The sequence below is a fragment of the Cavia porcellus genome, unplaced genomic scaffold (assembly GCF_034190915.1).
Source record: "Cavia porcellus strain 051 isolate PalLab524CR breed Dunkin Hartley unplaced genomic scaffold, mCavPor4.1 scaffold_16, whole genome shotgun sequence".
Classification (NCBI taxonomy): Eukaryota; Metazoa; Chordata; class Mammalia; order Rodentia; family Caviidae; genus Cavia; species Cavia porcellus.
This window is the reverse complement of record NW_026947499.1, coordinates 64,323,167-64,345,928: the sequence shown is the minus strand read 5'-3', so window position 1 is coordinate 64,345,928 and position 22,762 is coordinate 64,323,167. Positions and strand designations below refer to the sequence as shown.

The 22,762-nt window shown below is 38.7% G+C and overlaps 1 protein-coding gene and 1 long non-coding RNA gene across 7 annotated transcripts in view; one reads left to right on the top strand and one right to left on the bottom strand.

The window, feature by feature from the left end:
• Positions 1–22,762, top strand: part of Kcnq5 (potassium voltage-gated channel subfamily Q member 5) — a 513,487-nt gene that overhangs the window by 421,023 nt on the left and 69,702 nt on the right. For all 6 annotated transcript variants that reach the window (XM_063226942.1, XM_063226945.1, XM_063226943.1 and 3 more), the window contains 3 exons: positions 6,987–7,097; positions 12,740–12,835; positions 18,967–19,061. In XM_063226942.1, the coding sequence (XP_063083012.1) occupies positions 6,987–7,097; positions 12,740–12,835; positions 18,967–19,061 (302 nt within the window). The remainder of the gene's footprint in view (positions 1–6,986; positions 7,098–12,739; positions 12,836–18,966; positions 19,062–22,762) is intronic.
• The window catches only part of LOC134470764 (uncharacterized), a 29,092-nt gene continuing 19,158 nt past the window's right edge, over positions 12,829–22,762 (bottom strand). The window contains exons 2-4 of the long non-coding RNA XR_010039929.1: positions 19,380–19,497; positions 18,931–19,098; positions 12,829–15,811 (exon numbers count right to left, since the gene is read on the bottom strand). This is a non-coding gene — a long non-coding RNA (uncharacterized LOC134470764). The remainder of the gene's footprint in view (positions 15,812–18,930; positions 19,099–19,379; positions 19,498–22,762) is intronic.

The window sequence follows — 22,762 nt, the reverse complement described above, 5'->3', positions numbered from 1 at the left end:
CAGCAAGGCTTTTCAGGTGTTAGGAAAAGATGATAAACATCATGCAAGCAGTCACAGTATTCTAACTGAACAACTGTGATGGGTACTCTAAGGGTAGCTTCCCCTGCAAGTGCAGAAAACCCACGAATTTCTATGCAGAGCTCAGCAAAGGATAGTTCTCAAATGTAGCTGGTCCTCACCTGAGAAAGTTGGCAGCTAGGCCACCCAGGTGGGTCAGTTTGGAGGATCCTTGTAACTTTTCATTCTAAACCTTCATAATTTTGTCTGGTGCCACCTTTTTGTTCACATCACAAAACTCAGTTGTCCCCTTTGCATGTGCAAAAGTGAGGTGATTCCACAAACTGAGGCAAAAGAACTGCAGATTTGGGCCCACCCTGGGCACCTTACCAACTTAGCCAGAACTTGCTGAAAGTAAATAAAAGTTTAAAAGGGCTTGGAATGTAACTGAACAAGAAGGCCTTGAGTTCAGTCTACAGTGCTACCAAAAAAAAAGAAGAAGGATATGGAGAAGACAAGGAAGAAGAAGATGTTAAATCTCTAGACAAAAAAATAAAAGAAATTTCTGCTGCACGGAGGATGACAAACTACCACTTGTTTCTAAATCCTTCTCAAGCCTAGGGTGGCTCAACGGAAGATCCTAAAATTTTCAACAAGAAATTTCCCAAGCATCTCTGAAGCCAGAGTAGAGGAGCTCCACTGCTGGACACCCTCAGTCCACACCTTGAATGTGTCTGTCCCAGACTCTGGAACCAGAGGGCAGAAAGAAGATGGGCCCAGTTCACACTATACCTGCCCATGGGAGTCCACGGTGTGTCTGAGGCTCTTGCACAAACCATCTGCCAAGAGACAGGATGACCTTAAAATTCAGAATGACAGAGCAAGGTCTATTTTCTACTAGAGATAAGGCAGAGCATGCTATCACTGGGCTCTGTCCTATTCCCCTGACCTGAAAACAGTGGTTTAAACCCCATTGTCTGAGCCCTTGTGCCAAACGGAATAACTCAAATGTGCTTTGGGATTATAAAACAAATATGAACTGTAACATTGTTGACTATGACCAAACTGTGAAATTTCTTCTTCAGCAGACCATTAAGAATTAAGCTATTTTTCAAAAAAAATAGCTCCTGAAAAAGTTAAGCTATTTTTCAAAAAAAAAAAAAAAAAAAGTATGGTACATTAAAATTTTTCCCACATATTTAAAATTAGTAATCTTTACTAAAATAAAATGGAGCCAATTTTTGTTGTTGATTTGCCTTCTCAAGTAATTGCTTTGAGAGTCCCCAACTGGTGCTGGTGGTGACATCCAATTCCCTTGGCAACCAGGTTTTGCTGCACCCCTCTCTGACCTTGGGAAGCTCTTTCCTCCCACCCCACTGCCCACAAGCTTCTTTCCACCTCCTCCGGGTGCCCCACCACCTTCTGTCATCCTCCCTATGCTAAGCCCTCTCCTCTGCTGCCCTTGCGGAACCCCTTCTGCTCTGCTGGGATTGATAGATATGGTGAAGGCATCCTCACCTTCCTCCACCCAGGCTCGGCCCACAAGGTCCTCCCACTCTGCCAAGCCTGAGCCCTGCCGCTGCATCCTGGCCTCTATTTCCTCCACCTCACTGCAGACCTCACCCCACCAGGAGGCCCCTTCCCTCAGTTTCACCCTCTCTGTAGCCACACACAAGCCTCTCCTGAGCTTTTCTCACCACATTTGTTTTAAAAGGCTCCTTCATTTATTTCCTAAACAGCGAGTTCTTTCTACTTCATGGCAAGCATCATGCTAGATGTTTGGGAGATAACAAAAACAGACCATGATTCCCCCTTCTGATAAGGGCATGGGGACCCCCTTCCCAAAGGAAAACTCAGAAACAGTTCAGTAGAAAACTACCACTTGTGATAAGTAGCATCAAGAAACAAGGAGCTGAAATATTAACCAGAGGTAGGTGGAGGTGGCCTTAGTAATGAAGGATGATTTTTGGGTAAGACCTAAAGATGGAAGGAGCCCTTGGAAGAGAATCAGCAAGTGCAGGGGTGAAGGGAGACCCTGGCTTACTGGAGGAACTGGGAAGCTACCATCATCAAAGTGCAGAAGGCAATGCATGATCCTGGAAAGGATGGCAGGGATCAGATCATCAGGGCCATGGTTAGGAGCTGAGAACTTAGAATTTATTCTGAATTCAGTAGATAGCCACTGAAAGATTTTTAGAGAGGAATATGACAGTAATACCTCTTTCAGGTATATAGACAGCTAGAGGCAAAACAAAAGAAGAGAAAGAAATTAAGAGGCTATTTGGAGCCTCTTGGTCTCCCAGGGAAGCTGTGAAAATGGGCATCAGAGGTGAATTAGCAATATATTAAAGAAATAGAATCAGCAGGACTGGTGGATCAATTTAGTGAGGGGAGCAAGAGAGAGAGAAGAAAGTAGGTTGACTGAGGGTTCTGGTATGAGCAAGTGCATTGATTAAAATAGCAGAATAGCCAGATATGGTGGTGCATGACTGTAATTCCAGCACTTGGGAGGCTGGAGCAGGAGAATTGCTGCAAGTTCAAGGCCAGCCTGAACTATATAGTGAGACTCTGTCTAAAAATAAATAGCAAGAGATAGAAACTGGGAGAAATAAGAACTCTATTTTAACCATGTAAATTTAAATGATTATGTGACATCCGAACAGAAGTATCAAATGCAGACCTGTGGATATAGAGCTCACAAGGGTAGCCTGGCTTAGAAGTTTAAATTTGATGTGTTCAGCACAGAAGTGGTACTTAAATCCATCAGAACACTTACCATCACCTGAGAAGAGGGGAAAAAAAGAAAGAAAAAAAAAGAAATCCCCAAAATAACTGTTTTAAGGATCGAAAGCCAAACCTTAAGAATTCAGTATTCAATGATTGCAAAGTGTAAGAGAAGCCACAGAGAAGATGCTACCAAAAAATACAGAGGGAAAAGCTCAGGGGTAAAGGGGGAGTGTGCCTCGTGGATAGGTGTTGAGGGCTTTTGAAAGGCCTGGCACAGAAGCATTTATCTCCTTCTTTATCATTTCCGCTTCTCAAAGCATTACCCCCTCCAATGCCCAGGGAAGATGGCAGGAGGAGATCACGGACCGTCCACCTCCACAAGTCTACCTGCCCTGATCCTCACTCTCCTGGTTTCCTGTTGGCCTGTGGCATCAGGGACCACTGGTCATTTGTGAAAGTTTTTCTTTCTTCTCCATGGAGTTTCATTCATGTAACCTCATTAAAAATAGTTTTCCTACTTTTCTTTCCCTTCACCCCTTAAATGTCTGTTTCCTGAGGTATTTTTAGGCCCCTTCTTGGCACTCTCTGTAACCTCCTGTGTGCTCAAAGCTTTGACGACCACCCCATGCGGGATTTCAAACCCAGATCTCATGCCAAGCTGATCTTTCTCTCAAGGCTCAAGCTTGTATTCTCAAATCCCTGCTAGACATTTCTACATCAGAGCAGTACTGACATTTTAAGAACCATTATTGGAAAAAAACAGCTCTTCACCTTTAAAACCTTCTCCTTTCATGATTGTATTTTTATTTACGGTACAAACGTCTTTCCATTTGAACTTTTCAAGTCATTGTTGACTTAGTCTTCACCTTCACCCTAGACAATGAATAAATGTATTTCTGTTGAACTTCTTATACATGTCTCTACTCTGCACTGCTCTGTATTCTTTTGACTGTCTTCCCTGCCTCTCATTTCTTCCTGTTCCAGTCCATTCAGTACATTTGCAGCCATAATTTCAATTTCCAAAGCACCACAATAGTGTGCAGTGCTTTAAAAAAACCTTTTCTAAGTGTATTTCTCAGCTCAAAACAAGGAGCAGAACCCTTCTCTCACCATACAATGTTTCTGTGTATCTATTCAGTACATATTTATTAACTATAATATGCCAGTCACTGCACTGGCTGTCAGCAGAGAGCAAGACACAGTCACAGCTCAAGTGAAGTTTACTGTTAGGTAGTGAAGTCAAACAGGAAAGAAATAAATCTAGTCACGAAATACCATTTCAGACACTGATGTTTTTATAAATACATACAAATGAACAGAGGATAGAGAGGACAGTTAGCAAGGAACTATCTTAAGGGGTGAAATGGGCTAATCTTTTTTAAAAAATTATTTTAATTGATATGTTTTATGTAATTGTACATATTTATGAGCAGAGTGTGACTCACACATATATGATAATCTTCAGATCAAAGTAATCAACATATCTTTCATTGTACCACATTATCATATATCTGGAGAACATTCAAAATCTTCTCCACTAATTATTTTGAACTAATCTATTATATCTTGATATCATAGTTACCCTTGGCAGCCATAGTTAGGTGCTGTGGGATTTTAAGAGTTATTCTTCCTTCCCATTTGCACCCTGGGTGGGACCCATTAACTGGGGATGGTATTTCTGTGGCACTCACAGTTGAGCCACTAACTGAATGGAGACCTCAGAGTGAGAGAAACCCAAAAATAAAACAGCAAGTCCGCGATACCTGAAATAAGGAAAGAGTTGGTGCGCTGCTGAAGGGCAGGACGCATGTGGTGGAGGAGAATGAGATGGAGTGTGATGGAAGACCACACAGTGTGGGCTGAGGCTGCTGATGCAGAATCATGGCGGCACGGAAAGGAGCTGGGATACAGGAAGCTCCTGGACCACGTGTGTGACTATCATTCTCAAAGGCATTCCCGAGGGGCCAGGGATACAGCTCAGCGGCAGAATTTGGCTAGCATGTGTGAAGCACTGAGTTTGAGACCCAGCACCACAGAACACAGAAGTAAAATAAACTCTACCAAAGCAAGATATCCCTTGATCTACCTTTAGCATGTTTTGTTAGTTCCTCTTTCACTAATGCTTTTCTCTTTTTTACTACAAACTGACAAGTATTATTGTATATATCTGTGGGATTCAAAAGATGTTATAATTTATTAATGCAACATAGAATAATCAAATCATACTAATTAATGTATCCATGGCTTCAAATTCTTTTGTTTTTTTGGTGACAACAAATATATTACTCCTGCCATTTTCAAATGTACTATACACTATTATTAACTACATTCACAATTCTGTGCAATAGATCTCAAAAAACACACCTTTTTCTCCTATTTGAGGCTTGTATCCCTTGATCATCATCTCATGGCTCTCCACCCCACAGCCTCTGGTAACCACAATTTTATTCTCTGCCTTTAGATTGTTTTAGATTCCTCATATGAGTGAGCACATGCACTATTCATCTTTGTGTTTCTTTTATTTCAGATCACCTCATTGGGATATATGTCTTAGTTACTTTTCTCTAATTGCTGAGACAAAATACCCAACACCCAAAATTAAGGAAGGAAAGGTTTCATCAGCCTTCAAGTTGTGGAGGTTTCAGTTCATAATCCGCTAGCTCCAAGGCGGGGTGGCATGGCACAGGGGCAACAGTTTAAGAATGCAGAAGATGACAAAAGCAACAGAAGCCGAAAAGGGTGGAGAGCATGCCTCTTTTTCTCCCTTATACTGCAAGCAGGCTCCCCACCCTCAGGGGGGTGTAGCACTCACACCATCTCTGCACAGGCTTAAGAGGTTTTTTACAAAGTGAGGACTCTGGCCCCCGCTGTGTCACTTAGTTAAACTTCAAATTTTCTCAAGTTGACACAATGGATCAACCTTTACAATACAGAAAAAGTGTTTCACAGTGTTCAAAATCCTTTCAGGATTAAAAAAACACTCTCAACAAATTAAGTATACAAAAATGTAATAAAGATTACATTAACATTGCAATATTGCAAAAATGCAATAAAGATTATATATAATTACCCCACAACTAACATTCTACTTACAGGAGGAAAATGGATAGACTTTCATTTAACACCCAGAATAAGACAAGAGAGACCACTTACCTCACTTCTATTCAACAGAGTACTGAAATTTTTCACCAAAGCAACCAGATGAGAAAGGATTAAAAAGGCATCCAAATTGGAGAAAAAGTGAAATTATTACTGTTTTATGATGGTATTATCTTTATAGAGAAAACTCTAAAGAACAGAGAGAGGCAGAGAAAGAGAGAGAGAACCAAAATGAATAATTCAGCAGGATTAAAAATAACACACACACAAGTATACAGTAATAACAAACTTACTGGAAAAGATACCAAGAGAACAGTATCACTTGTAATAGGTATCAAAAAGTAAAATACTGAGGAATAAATCCAACCAAGAAAACAAAAGATCCATACATGGAAAACCATGAAATGCTAATGAGAGAAATTGGAGAAACCACCAGCTGAACAAGATACACTGTCCAGAACCGTCTGTGTTGTATTTGCCGTTCTGCTACTGGTCACCTGTTTCCCTTCCTCAGAGTCCTATCTTTTCTGCCTTTCAAAATGTTGCCCTTCTTTCAATGCCTCAGTCTGATGACATTGCTTCTCCAGTAACTCTCAACCCTCAAACTCATATAACCAATCTGTTCCTTAAACTCCTACAGAAGGTGAGTGTGTCTCCATCATAATTCCCATCATAGTTCAGTTATTTGTGTGTGACACACTTCCCTTACTACGATTTCTGTTCCACTACAAATGATAACATTATAGCATTATATAATATGTACCTCACATGCACCAGGACCTCAGGAAGAGCTTGCCAAAGTAATGAATGCACAGCCTTCATTAACATAAATGATTACTTGGGATATGGATTCCATCCCAAACCCATGGTACTATCATTTCTACATTGCTAGTGGTTATCTGCTTACTTAACCTTTCTATGCAATACACTTGTAAAGATGAAAAACTGTGTTAAAGGGGTAGAACAAGTATGTAAGTTAGTCCTTTCCTTAAACAAAGAGAAGTCTTGTTATGCGTCATGGAAAATTAAAGTTCAGTAATAAAATATGCCAACGAGACATGTTGAATAATGATTTAGTGGAAATGCTGCTTTGCCTCCCGCTTATGGGTCCTAACTTCCCTCTCAAGTACTTAGGCTGAATGTTTTGTTTATTTTGTTTTTAGATCACATTGACAACTATTGGCTATGGAGACAAAACGCCCCTAACTTGGCTGGGAAGGTTGCTTTCTGCAGGCTTCGCACTCCTGGGCATTTCCTTCTTTGCACTCCCTGCTGTAAGTATCTTTTTTTTGGTAAGGGTTCGAACTCATGACCTTGCACTTGACAAAAGGCAGGTGCTTGTGCCATTGAGCTAAATCCCTGGTCCGGTAAGTATCTTTATAACAATAAAGCAGTTTAAATTCGATTTTAGAGGTTTACAGGAATAAGCTGTCACAAACTGGAATACTTGGGAACCTACCTGTGTCACTGACAAAACCATTTTTCTAATATAATATTGACTTTTCTAAATATATCCAGGTAAATACTTCATAAAATATGGCCTTCCCTCAGAGGCACTTGAGACTGTAATACCAGCTAGTTTTTTATGGTCAAATAACCATTCAAATGGCATTACCTCTCAGCCAATATGCCACTAATATATTTAAAGTATTTGTAAAGATTTAAAGATATGTTCATCCTAAACTGATTGTTCCCATCTGGCTTATAATATGTGCGTCTAAAGAGACAGATGCATGTCTGTGGAATGTTTTCCTCTTCAGGTCCATTTGAGTGAAAAGCATATGACCTTAAATGGTTTTAAATGTGTTTCATGATTTATTCATTGTGTCTCTGTCACTGATTTTTTTTTTGAAATAGCAGTTTCTGTATTTTATCAGAATGAATAGCACATTTATATCTTCCTGTTTGCTTCTGATTACTTTCTGCCTAATGGATGAAGCTTGCCATTTGGATCATTCCATCTTCTTGCTTGTTTAAAAGCAGTTGTCAAAATAGTACTATTTGCCCCATCCCCAACTCTCACCTTTGGTCACTCTACCTGGGGCAGGGGTGAGGGAGACACCAGAAAGGATGGTTGAGGCAGTGGCCTGGGGTTCTTGTCCCCAGGAAACAGACAAGGACTTGCTGCAGACATAGGCTAAGGCTTTGGTACAACCTTCACCCAGAAACCCAAAGTGCTCCCCACAGGGGATCAGGCGAGTCAGAAGTCACATGGGGACCTGCAGCTCCACAGCCTTTAGCTTCCAGGTTTCTCTTCTGCCTGGCAATGAAAGCAGAGGACCCTTGTCCTTCTGGTAGCCAGTGCCAACTCCTCACTGACCAACTGGCTCTGCCCTGAGCCATTCAAAATCACTGAAAAGAGACTAAAAGGGATTTGCTTCTGCTCAGGCCTTGGGCCTCAGTTTGAAACTGTCTCACGTACTGTGTGACAATGTTAGTTTGCTAGAGCTGCTGCAACAAAATTCCATGGGCTGGCTGTGCTAAACAACGAAAGGTACTACTATCTCACAGTTCCGGGAACCTGAAATCAAGGTGCTGGTAGGGTTGATCTTTCTGAGAGCTGGGAGGAAGATCTGCCTCAGCCTTTCTCCTTGGCTTTGTCCATGGACACATTCTCTGTCTTCATTTCATCCCTGTCCTGATTTCTTCTTTCTTCATCAGCTATATTGGCTGAGGGCCCATCCTGATGACCCCATTTCAACTTGATTACCTCAGTAAGGACCTTGTCTTCAAATAACTTCAGATTCTGAGGTATAGGGGTTCCCATTCCACCATAAGAATTGGGGTAGGGGGCATAATGCAGCTTAGAACACTGATTTGAGAATATTTCTTCATCATTACAAGTTAAGAATTAAAGAGCACAGAGAAATTTGGTGAATACCTATGTGATAGTACGTGCTTGTTTTGAAGAAAACTCCATGTTACTTCTTAATATAAAAATACATGTTTCCAAGTACAAAATGATGAAATCAAAAAAGGTAAGAAAAAACCCTCATTTATCCAAAATCAACTCACCTGGAAATTTTAACAATCTAAAACAGAACAAACAGAGCAGAGAGACTCACTCAGTTATCAAATTCCTTGCGGGGAAAACACCTTCAGAAACAGTAAAATGGAGTCTTGATTTTTTTTTTTTCTAGAATAGTGGCACAAATACCTGCTGCTTTTGGGTTTCTATTTAGCCTGAGACCACAGACATTGTTGAGTTGTTAAATAAGACACGAGGTGGTTCCATAAGAGAGCTACTTGAAAACTAATTTGTAACTCAGTCCTCATTAGCAGAGAAAATTCCAATAAACTTAACTATATAGTTTCACAATTCTTTGTAGATATATAAACAGCAAATGTAGGGGGAGGCTGATAGAATAAACACCAAAACAGAGGAAAATAATGGTGAAAGACTCCACAAGGCAGAGGAAACAAAATCTGTAAGAACCAAGGAGAGCTAGTCATTCAAAATATGAGAAGACCTGCTGGGGCCAATGGGACCATTAGTACTCAGCTCTCTCACCTCTGGAAGCCAGCTGCATCCAGCACAGTCAAATGTTACAAAGGGGTTAGTCAATAGGTTGGGCTAAGGTCTGACACTAAGTAATCAGTGTTGGAAGTGTTTCCAATAAAGCGTTTATAGTTTTGAATTAACAGATGTGGGAAATCTGAAAAATGTGGATGCCTAAAACAGTGTCATCAAACAGTGTCCTATCATTGTCAACAAAAGCAACCTCCACTGTGGCTTTCCCTGTGACCTCACAGCTAGTGCTGAGTTATCACTTTATCCTCCGTATCTGTCAGTCAACAGTGCTGTATGACTGAACTTAAGAGAACATGTTGGCATCTTGCTGAGGAAGTCAGAAGTGAATTTGAGCTGCTCCTACCCAGGCAACTTGAAGAGGAAGAGGGACCGTCTTACCTTCAAAGTGAAAGGACTCTTGCCCACTGCTGAAGCTATGCTTCCCAAGGGATAGGGATTTAGCTCAGTGGTGCAGAGCCTGCCCAGCAAACAAACACAAAAGTTTGTAAGCAGCAATGCTTCCCAAGCCTCCACTGGCAGTCGCTTACTCTCCTTGGGGCCCCAGTGGCAACCCCAGCTCTTCCACATCACCCTGGCAAGTGTGTTGCTCTCCTCCCTCAAGGGATCTCTCCTCCTGTTAGGAGGAGAGAGGAGGATGAGATACCATGACAGGTTTCTCATCCACTAATAAAGAAAAACATGAGTTTCGGGGAAGTTGAATTCCTTAAGATCTCCAGCTAGGAAGGTCAATGGGAGGACTTGTTCTGCTTGACTTAACATTAACCTTTCGATAACTATCAATACCTATAATCATTAGCAGCATTAACAAATATGATGATTGTATTATAAAATATTAACAACTGTTGAAAATATTTTAGCATGGCTTGTTTGCCATGTGTGAGGTATAAAATAGGCTTATTTAATTGAAAACAACGTAAGTAGGAATAAATACTTAAAATGTTTGCCAAAACATTATTTTGGCTTTAGTGTTTATACATCTCTTTAAGCCTAATACTAAAATTAAAACTTAAAAATTTGAGTCTTTTTTATCACAAAATGGATGAAAACAAAGCTCATTTTGAAGTATTTTCATCTATTGATGTCCACTTTGAAGGATTGGCACATATGTACCAAGATTAAACAGGTGTGTGTGTGTGTGTGTGTGTGTGTGTGTGTGTGTGTGTCTATACAGACTTAAAAAGACTTCTGTTTAGCTGCACTGAATTGTATATACAGAGAGAGGTGGAAGAAAACTGGAAAAGAGCCATAATGAGACAATGAACAGACCTGGTTTAATAATGGCTGTAATGTACAGTCTGGCACAAGAGATATGGAACAAAGAGTTGCCATCTACTAATACATGCTTCTCAGCATTATCAGTGTGATTTTCTGTGCATTTAAGTTTGTTAGTAAATACTAGATTTGGGCTATAGGACCTGTTCTCATTTCCTGAGGGAGATTTAATACTGAACCTCATATCCACATGATAAGTGCTTAAAAATGATAGCTATTATCGCTGCTAATTCAGTTTCTAAAAACTCTGAATTGTTCTCTAGAAGAGCACGCTACATACAAACATGTATGCAATGTGTATACTTCTAACACATGTTATAAATAAGTGCTATAAATTCTGATGATTTATATTCTCATATGTTTATCCCACAAAGAAAATGATATTAAGAGGAAAATAAATCAATCAAACTTTATTTTACAAAGGAAAATAGTAGGCATTTCAAATGACTTGAGTTGATCTGAATTTGGAAATGGAAAGCTGTTTTTATAACCTCTAAGTTATAAAAGGCAAATATTGTTTAAATGTACAAACCAGATCACAGAAACCAGGTTTTCATAAAGCTTAGTTTGTGTAATCACAACTTGTATGAGATGGAGATCTTAGCCAGCATAAGACACACACTGAAAAAAAAAGAGATGGAAAACAGAGCCTATGAGATCATTGCTAATTTCAAGGTACAGTCATTTGTCCTAATTAATAATGTAGTAGATTATTCCTCATTAATAGCAAAGAGTATTTGTGTATGCAAAACACGATTGCATTAGTTATTGTCTGATCTTGTCACAAATGTGCTTGGAATTGTGGAATCTCAAAATAAGGAAGAAGGTTAAAGGCTATCTGGAGCCCCAAAATATGTCAGCCAAGCTGTCACCAGCTGAGACTTTAACACCTCCCAGAGATGAAAACCCACCACCTATCCAGGCAGTCTATATCATCTTTGAACTACTGAAAGAAAAAGAAAGCATTTCTTATCTATGGAAAATACTGACTTCATGCTTATAAGATGCCCATCTCTAACCTAGGGGTTAGTCTCCTTGAAGTTTAATAAAAAGCTAATAATTTATAGCTAGCAAGTAAAATCCACCAACTTGAAAGAAGAGGAGCCCCAAGCTCATACTAATAAAATCAAGAGTATAGACAAAGCCCAGAGACTGAATATAGCAAGCTCTGAAAGTCAACCCGAGGCTGAGACAAAAAGCATCTTGATTTCACAAATGTGAGACCAAAGCAAATTGAAAAGGGAAAAGAACATCAAAGAAGCAGATTTTTGGCAGATCTGCATGATAAATCGAAGGAAAGCAAACTAGTCCAAAGCTCATGTAAACATGGAAGGGGATACTAACCTTACTAAGCCCAAAATCGAAATAGGTGAGCCAAAAACCAAAAAAGTAAGCAATGCTAACAGTGCCTGATTAAAACAGAGGAAAACAGGAATGTGCTTCATAATGATTCATACTCTTGTCTTTATTTGAAGACGCCTTCCCTAGCTCCACAACTGATGGCCTGCTCATCTCATCTGGATAGCTGTCCCCCTTTCTCTGATATTTTGGTACACGTAGAACCGAAACTTCATGAAGGGCTACAGCTGGGACAGATTTGAAACACCCTTCCCGCACTTCACGATGGAGGGTACGCACGTTCAGTCTCACCAAAGTGCTACAGGGACTCCCCAGGGAACAGCAGCAAGACTAACTCTCCCAACTCAGACCCCAGCTGTGTAAAACAAAAGTTCAGGTTTTCTAAATTGTGTCACTGAATAAAACCACTCACTCAAATTCAAGCATAAAGAAACATCACAAAGAATCCCTTTCATTTTTTAACTGTCATTTTTATTTTTAAGTGTAGTGCCTCTTACTCTACCACCAAAGACGATGGAGGATGACTTGCTAAAGAACAGAAGTTGTTATGCCTCTTGGCAATGTTGCCCAACAACTTGCCATTAGCTGACAATATAACAGTGTTTGTTTTAATAAGTAGCATTTTTATTATGGACAGATTACATATTATTTGTCTTGTCTCAGACTCATTTTCAAGGTTTTTTAAAAATCTGTGTATTATTCGACAGGGCTTTTGAATTTTTTAAAAAGTTCTATATTTATATTTTGTTCCAGGGCATTCTTGGCTCAGGTTTTGCATTAAAAGTACAAGAACAACACCGCCAGAAACACTTCGAGAAGAGAAGAAACCCAGCTGCCAACCTCATTCAGGTAAATGTCAGTGCAATAGGAAGATGGCAACATCTGTCTCCACGGATGCCTGGCGAGTGGCTTTCCAGTCTCTGTGCTTCATTGCCTTTCTAAAAATGAAGACAGGACTTGGGTCTGGGCAGATGTTTCCCTTCTCCCAAACAGAAAAATACACCATGCACTGTTCAAACAATTAACCATGTAGCAAGGATGTGTGGAGGTTAGCAGCTGTGCTGCTCTGGGAATGACCTAGGATGTCTTACCAATTACAAGGCGGAACATAACTGACCACTAAGTGGTACAGCCTGCATTACAATTACTTTCTCAGCCAATGTTTACCATCGTTCTGAAAAACAATCTACCTGTTTAGAATATCAAGCTCTAGTACCTGAGGAACTTCTTTTAATGCCATGTGGGGAAATAACTTGAAATAGTATCCTATGTTAAGAGCTGGAAGGATTATGGAGAATATGAAACAATAAGCATGTTATTAGAAGACCAACATGACTTAGCATTTTCTTTCCTGAATTCAGGACTTGCTTTAGTTCTAAAAGAAATGCTTCTCCTTTCATTGTCCACATCTTTTGGAAGTAAAACCAAGTAAAGAATCACAAATTATATTATTTTCCAGACCCATAATATCGAATTGGCATTTAATTATGGGCAAGATGATTCTACAGTTACATTTTTCTCCTCCTGCCAGACAGATGAAGTTTTAGAACTTCTAAATTGGAGCTGTTTGGGATCGCAAACCAAGATCCTAAGAGATGTGTCTCCATGTTGCAGTAACAAGCATGTTGCTTTAATTGAGATTGCAGATTTGAGTGACCAAGTTAATAGAAAGTAATATCAATATCAGCCTTGATCTGTAGCTGTGGTATGCAGCCCCTCCAAAAGGAATGGAGCTAGAGGAGAGATCAAGGAGTACAGCTCCCAAGAATCATGAAGGTCTCTTTGTATCTAAAGACTAAATTAGGGCATTCATTTTCTAATCAAGTTATTCTGCAACTACATATTGACAAAAAATATGTAAAAATATGTCATTGGGTATGACCTCTAATGAAAATAACTGAGTTTTCATTTTTAAAATTTCCTAGTTGTGTAAAACAGAAACTAAACTTCATTTCCTTAAAGGAAAGGGTCCCTAAGTAGTAGGAATTTAGAAACTGGTGACAAACAATAGTGTCCAGAATGAGAAAAGGAGTTACACACCAGGTCATGCACCTGTCTCCCTGAGGCCCAGGACTCAGAGCCTTTCATCCTTTAGTACTTTTATCTGGTGGTTCATGCTTCCATACAGCTAACTAATTTTGCTCTTTACTATTCTTATCCTTAATTTCCCTTTACTCTAGAACAATACTTTCCAACCCATGAGAACTAAAAGTATCTTAAAGGGCTTTTTATTTCATCTGGACACCAAGGCCTGTCTACATATGAAACCAGTAACACACTTTCCGGACATAAAACCTCTTAGAGGATCAGCTGCTGTGTTAGGAAGTGAGCTCTTGGAGGAAAAAAAAAGAAAGAAAGAAAAAAAATAAGCCCTTGGAGAAGTTTCTGATGCATGTATCAGTTGTGATGCTGTAGAGCAATGATGATGACAAATATGGTAATCACTAGTTACTTGCAGCTATTTAAATAAAAATTCATTAAATCTAAAACTTGTAGCACTTGATACTTCCCAAATGTTCACTGGTTGTAACTACCTATTGACTAACACATTGCACAAGATCAGTGGTGACAAAGGAAGCAGAAATACTTTTATCTATTTGTCATTATAAACTTCTAAGTTAGCAATTTCCAGTAGAACTTAAAAATAAATTGCTATTTCTGCATTAAATCATCAGAGCAGACGTATTTCTATGTACACATCCAAAATAAAGCTAGGCCTCCTCAAAATAAAGCTAGGTTACCCATAAAACATAGAGAAGATGCTAATTGAACAGTTTTGCCTAGAGGCTTAAAATTTTATTTTTTGTAACTGAATATATAAAACATGTTTGAATCAGCAATTGAACTTGTAAAAATGTAGATAGTAATACACCCAAATCATGAAATTTTCTCTGATTTAAAAGTTCAGATTTTATGTTGTTCTTAGCAGAAAAGAATGTACAATGTAAGGAGTGATACATTTAAGAATGCCTTTAAAACTGACTGTAGTTTCAAAAATCAAAATCGAATTTGCTAATTTAAAAAGCGACTGTTTCCTCATTCAATGCCATCAATTTATCATGCATAAGAATAATAATGTGACAATGTTTTGCTCACTATTCTTGATACAGTCTTTGGGCAAGATTCAGAGCTTTGGGCCTTAATTATAGATTTTAGAAAGTTATTTTTAAGGGTACACTCTATTGAAAAATCATATCTCATATGCTGATCCATTCATATTCCTACCTGATAAACTTGACTTGGTTTGCTGAGCATAAAAGGCATCAAGAGCAAAAGTGATCTCATTTGTTTTAAACCAAAGACACTATCTGCTTATAAGGGCAAGAGAGATGCCCAGATTGCTTTGTTCTTTGGTTGGTGAAAGAACTAAATTAACTAGCATTTTAAGGTTTTGGTGACAAGTTTAAACCCCTGGCAGTTTGCAGCACATTTAGCTCTGTCAATATCTTCACATGATTCATTGAAATTAACTTTTCATTTCAAGTGGAGCAGTCTGAGAAACGAAATCAGCTTTCGGTAACATTTTTGAATGCCTGCCCAAATGTCACAACTTTCATTAATAACACCTAAGACTCATGAAGTACTTTGCAGTTTGCCGAGTGCGTCCAATGCATTATGTCACTTGATCCTCAAGACAAGTCTAGGTGGGGATAGATTAGAATCCCATCTGTTCAAATCCAAATCTTTACTCCTTTCAAAAGCAGTGCTGCATTCCCCTTTCTGCATTATGGAACCTTGGGATTAGTCCTTAAAGATTCTTCTGAAGCTTCATGTCACAGGTCTCGTCCTGGAGAGGCTAGACCAATTCACGGTGGATCCAAGGCACTTTAATAGAAGAAACAGGGGAATTAGGTGAGCATTTGTAAGATCAAGGCTGGCAGATAGTGTTAATTTCCTTCACAGAAAAGATTCGAAGATGTATCCTTGAGGAAGTTAACTAACACCCCAAAAATATTACACATTGATACTTTGGCTTCTTACTCTTCTTCTAGTTGTCCTAAAGTGAAGTTACAGTACATGCTCTCAGGCTACTAATACAGGGATGATACATCTTTCTTAATGTGTGTCGTAAATAAAAACAGGAAAAAAAAATCTTAGAGGCAAAACACATGACGACAGAAAAAAAGGGAAGATAAAGTTGTGAAAATCTTCCAGAGAATATAGTAAAACAACAGAGATGAAAACTAAGATAAAGAAGAAAATCTGGGGACATTTCTAAGAGTTTCAAGATCCAACAACTACAGGTACCTTATACTACTAGGGAAACTAAAGGGAGGATTTTACCAGATAATATTACTTTATGATTCTTGGAACTAAAGGGTAGAAAGACTCACAGTAAAAGAACTCACCAAGTGCCCAGCACTGCAAACCAATAATTTCATTCCAGGATCATTATAATGAGATATCAGAATACCTACAAAGAGATCCTAAATGCTGTCAGCACATATCCAAAGAATCAAAAGTCAGGATGGCACTGTCTATCCCATTAGTAACTCTAAAATGAAAAGACAGTGAAACAAGGCATTCAAAATTATGGAAGAAAATTACATCCAACCAGGACTTCCATATGGAGCCAAACCATTTATGGAGTGTAAGAGCAGCACAAAGATGTTTGCACATAGACAACCTCAAAAATCAGTATTTTCCTTGACTCCAGAAAACTTCCTAGATAGGATTGCTCTTCCAAAACAAGATGAACCAAGAGAGTAACAAGCATGGCATTCAGGAAATGAGAATTCCTACGCAGGAAAGGGGAAAAGGTAGGCAAAGGGTAAAGGTAGGACAGTCCCAAGACAGCAGGCCCAGCAGGGTGGACGCTGTTAGAGGAAGAGGTGTGAGCACCAGAAAAGCCATCCTCAACAGTACAAAATGTCAAACTGACAGATTTTGTGGTATATTAACAAGAAGAACTTCAGAGATCTGTAGATGAGATGAAGAATGTGTTTATAATACCTCCATGAAGGCAAATCAGAAAATTATAATAGGGCAGTAATCCCTCCAAGAAAAATGAAAGTATTATACAGGAAAGTTAGAGTGGTCACAAGAAATTATACTGCTGAACTTGCAACAATAGTTACATGCTCATAGTAAGGCAAACACTAACTAAAATTGTGATATAAAAATATTGGAAATATGAAATTAGAAGAAAATGGCACTCAGTAGGCCATGGTTAATGAATAATGCCTGAAGCTGAAGAATCAAGAAATATAATTATGAGCATGATTCTTAAAAATAAGCATTCTTAAGAACAAAAACAACAACTATAAGAGTTGAAGAGATTGCTGCTAAAAAGCAGACTTTAATGCAAAGGGGGAAAGGATTGTTGACTTACACCCTAAATTTTGTAGGATTAATATTCTAAACTGCATACTTTGAAAAAAGTAAGTTCCATGTTAACAGAGCTTTGGTTGGCCAGCTGAAGCCTTCTGGACCATTTCCACAAATAGTCAGCCTTGCCATAAGTAAACTACTCCAGACAATACAAAATAATGCTCCCCTAAAACTGAATTATCCTGACACAAAATTATAGAGCAAAGTTCAAATTGCATTTGGCCACTTAGAGCACCAGCCTTGCTTGATAAGTAGCAAATCTGGCTTCCATGCCTCTTGTTAGCTTGTCCTTTGAAGTCACTATACCATGTAAATTAGCCATAGGAAATCTCTCTGGGGTATCACTTTTCTCTTGGCAACCACTATGTGACTTGGGCCTTAAGTATGAGAACATCAGGTACTAGCTCAGCTGAATGTGGGTTTGAATCTCAGCTGTTAGAAGCAATTAGCTGGGAGCAAGAACAGGACAATGTTATTAAGATATAAAAGTAATAGCATTACCCTTTCCACTTCCATTTTGATTGTTAAATAGTAACAGCCCCGTGATAGGTACCACTTGCTCCTTCTGCACCTCTCATTTACAAGACATTTTTAGGGGCAGAGTAATGAGGGGGAAAAGAGCTTAGCTGCTAAGATTACTTTTATAGAAAAAGAGCAAAGAATCCAAGTCTTACTGTAAAGAAAATTACTAATTTTCTCAAAGAGCCCCCTGTTATAATATTAACAAGTAATGCCTTGGTCCTATTTTTGTTTTTGTTGTTGTTTTGGATTTTTTTAAACTGGAATTAACTAATGCATGGACCTGCTCTATGAATCCCAGTCTGTTGATCAAGTGGAAACTGTTCAATAAAAGCAGCACCTGTGCCCTCAACATGCTGGTCTCATTACTACAGAAAGAGCTGTAAACTAAATTCATGTGTTTTCATTGATTATTCTAGATAGCTAAAAGTTGTGCGTGCATGGTTGCAAAAGCTAACACTTCAAGATGCTATGATGATAATTGTTACATGTAAAATGTTAAGATGCTTAGCACAAATTTTCACAGATTTTTTCAGTTACATTGACATGAGCCACAGGAGCAAGACTTCAAGCAAAAAATTCTGCTAGCAATTATTTTTAGAAACCCTTCTTGAAAACAAAAAAATTCCTTGGTTTCTACCACATATTTTTCTACTGTATCACAGCAGTTATAAAAATTTTACTGAGGTATAATATGCATAGAGAAGAAAAGATGCAATTTAGTGCCTCTGTCAGTTCTCTCCACGATTCTGGTTACAAACCAAACTGGGTGAGAACTGAATCAAGTTTCTCCATAAAGACACCATTGAAAACCAGAAACAACGAAAGTGCTAGAATACAACATAGGAGAAACACTACAAATCATCGAATTTGATTTGATTCTCACGCAACTCAGTTTGCAACCAGAATTGTGAGAATTAAGTTCATGAACCGAGAAAAAAGCAATTCTGATGTGCAGAATAGTGTTAGCCAACTGGACATGCCAAAGTTCTCTTTTACCTTTGGAAATTCATCCAGGATAGTTATGATGAGGAAAAGATTCTTAACGTGTAGTAACTTAATAATCTCCGTTTTCATTTCATTCTGTTTCTTACCGTCTCTTTTTCCGACCTCGTCTATGCCACATGCAGTGTGTTTGGCGCAGTTATGCAGCAGATGAGAAATCCGTTTCCATTGCAACCTGGAAGCCACACTTGAAGGCTTTGCACACCTGCAGCCCCACCAAGTAGGTATCAGTGTAACAGCTGCTCCTGTGGAAGGGTCTGTTGGGGTTTGTTAAACAAACAATATTCACACACAAAAAGTGTTGACTTTGCCTTGTTTTATTTTCTGGTGGTCTTAATGAGATTTGTATCTATTTAGCAGCAACTCAAGCACAAAACTAAATGGAATCAGTTATCATTCCTCACCATCCCCAGACTTTTGTAGAAATGTCTTTCTACTGTTTTACATTAATTTTCCACTATCTCATCTCATAAAACTCTCCACAGTTCTAAAAGGAAGCACCTCAGTTCTTTAAAAACAAGGATTATCTTCCACTCACCGAGGGGAGTTCTTGGCAAGTGATGTATCTTTGCTCATTTGAGTCTGACACAGTCATTTCTCATCTGGATCTTTTACAGGGTGGAGCTTTCACATGTAGATCAAATTTATATCAATAGCTATAAAATGGAAAAATTGTGTGATATGATTAGAATTTAAATGAGGCAATGGGACCAATCAGATTAAAATTTGGAATTATCATTCAAACAAATTTTAAAGTAATAGTCTATTCACGTTTCATTAGCCAAAGTGAATTCTCTGGTCATCCCTAAACTCAAGAGAATTGGAAGATATTGACCCTACCACGTACCTAAAAGGAAGGGAGAACATGAGGAGTTATAAACAGCCTTAATTTTACCACAATGGTCTTTAATTTTTTTTAAAAAAAAGTCATTAGTCTTAAACTATTAGACCAGCTCCATAGCAAAGCACATATTAAGTCATAATCATCCGTCTAATTAAAGAAGCCCTCATTGATACTTCAAAGCCAGTAAATCATGAGAAAGGCTTTCTATGAGTCACCCAGCTTGATTAGAATAGTCAGTTCTTCAAATTGTTCTCAAAAAGTATTAAATTGCTTCTCTAGCCTCATGTCTTAGAACATGGCTACGTCCCTCCGAACAAAACCCCTAATCTTAGAGTTTCATGGGATTCAGGATGCATCACTTCTGTGACTCAGGAGGACCACCTGATCTTACCCATCTGGAAAGGAGACCAGCTACAGATAGCATCATACCTGTCCCTGGCAGGGCCACACTATTGGGGGTTTGCGAGACAGCACCATGTACCCAATTGGAAAATAGCAAACCGATCATTAATTTCATTAAGTGGTCTCCCTGTCTTGCCCTGGGCTTCAGTTTTCCCTTTCATACACAAAAAACGCAAAGCTCTGGCAAGATAGTTCCTAACAAAATATGTCTCCTACAAGCTAAGACTGTCATCACAAAGGTATTCTTTGCAACACTTACCCTAGGATTTTAGAGGGGAGGATCCTTAGCAAGGAGAGAAGCTTGAGCGCTATTGAGTGAACATGTGAAATAGTATTCTCTTTCCATTTAGATCTTAAAGTTTAGTTGAACTCTTTTTATAGAATATTAGATCTTTTCAAAGTTTTACTATATAAAAATGAAAGGATTGTAACTATGCCATCTATTCCTTGGGTGAAGGATTAAAAATGAGTACTATATAGATATTATAGTCCTTACCTTCAAGAAGTTTTTGAGATAAACTTAAAAGAGAAAGTTTAGTAAGAAAATCAGTAGAAGGTTCTCAAATGACAGAAGAGAGTGATCTATTATCATATGTGATTATTTAGCTTCCCACTTGCTGCAGTTTTTGGATTAAAAGTCATTCTGAAGCCTGAAAGAATCTATTTAATAATGAGTCAAATTCTCCCAGTTCATCAAGTATGATTCTGCTCATGTAATTTTTTTCCTATGCTGTCCTCCTTGTTGTTGGTGGGGGTGGATGTGGAGGAGGATTGATTCAAACACCTGCCTCAAACCTGTCCCAGGTCGCCTGTCATCCAACGCCTCCCGCCCCTTCCCTACATCCTCATTAACCTGAGACTTAGCCCATTCATGCTGAACACTTGTCTGCCCACCCACAGTGACACAGTCACTGGTAAATTCCATGGGAATTGGAATACCCTCTCCCTTCCTCCAGAGATACTGCACAGTTCTTGTGGTTCTTAGCTGTTGTTGTTACTGTTGTTGTTGATAGCGATGATGTTGTTGTTATTATTGTTGTTACTGTTCCTTGATAAATCACAAAGAATATGACGGAAATTATGAACTCTCCCCCAAGAATAATAATCAATGCACCAAAAATAAAAAAATTGCCTACAATTTTACTGCATTCTCAGATTCCCTTAAGCTAAGTGCAGAACCTTTGCTTTAAAAAGAAAACCTACTTTAATCAAATAGGTTTTAATTAAAGGTGATTTAAAGGACTATCTTTATATATATAACTAGCTGGCTTACTGGGTGAGAATGTAAGAAACAGACCAAACTTCTTTTTATTTATATATCACATTTCCCTTTAGCATTCCAAGTCTAAGCCTTCAACCAGCATTCATGGAATATCTCTGCGTGCTGTTCCATGCGCTAGGAATGCAGGAGTCAAAAAGAAAAAAAAAAAAAAGAGAATCTCAGGATGCAAGAAGTCTGCATACAAGGGATACCAGGAATAGACAGTAAAATTGATCATACATCAAGTGACGATAAATGCTAAGGAGAAAAGTAAAATAAAGAACAAGTTTAGGGAACATTTCAAATAGGTGGTCAGGGAAAAGATCATCAACAACATCATCATCACCACCAGCAGCAGCAGTGATATTTTCATCATTAAAGAATATCAGCTCTGGTTCCCCACAGTTTGATGGCTATGTAGGATATTTTGACTCCACAAGCTTATTCCAGGGAGAAATATGAAAGACGACTGAGAGGAAAGAGGCCTGATGCCTCTCCCACTCCAAACCTGCTAGGGACACAAAGCAGCACTTTCTTGCTCTCTATTTTTGGTCCAGTCTGTCCCTTAGATGCACCTTTCAGGTGTGACAAGTACTATGTCAAAGTTTCATTTTAATGACGGAAAGATTTATAGAGGGGAATATTTTTCTTAGTTTTCTTCCTAAAGGATGAAATGCAGGTAAATGTTAGATAATGAATCAGATATTTCATGAATCTGTGGGAAATTGAGAGCTCCAGTAATGCCAGTCATCTTCAAAATATGACTGCCTACAATTTTAATGTACTCTCAGACTCCTTTAAGTGACGTTCAGAGCCTTAAGAAGTCAATCTAGTGCGTGCAATGTAGTCATCTAAAAAATAATACTCACAAAACAGTGAGATGCTTGCCCAGAGGCCTCTGGCTCATTTTCAGAGAGTGACTCTACACCATGTTGACCAGATGAAATTTACTAAAATAAGTTATTAAAATTGCCACTCAACAGTAAGAGAGAGGAGTTCCAATAGATTTTCTTGGTATCTTATTTACTCAAAAGGAACTCATACTTTATGCAATAGGAAAAGAAAAATCTGCTTTAACAAGTGACTGAGTTGCAGAGTCACAGTCACGTATTAATGAATTCAAACTTGGAAACCCAGAAGTCTACTTAGGACACAACAACTACAACTACATTGAACCAGCAACCTTCTAAGAACTTCCAGTAATGCTGAGCAGATCAGTGGATATCGACAGTTAATGAGGAGTCTGTGGTTTTGGGCTATTTGTGGGCTGTATTGGATCTTGTGTTGTCTCAGACCTATGCTATGTGGGTATATTTATTATCAATAATTCCGCTTTTCTGGGTCATACTTGAAAGGGTCGTTGAGGTCCTTAATTCCCAGTCTTCAATTTGGCCATTATTAAGTGCTGTAAGTG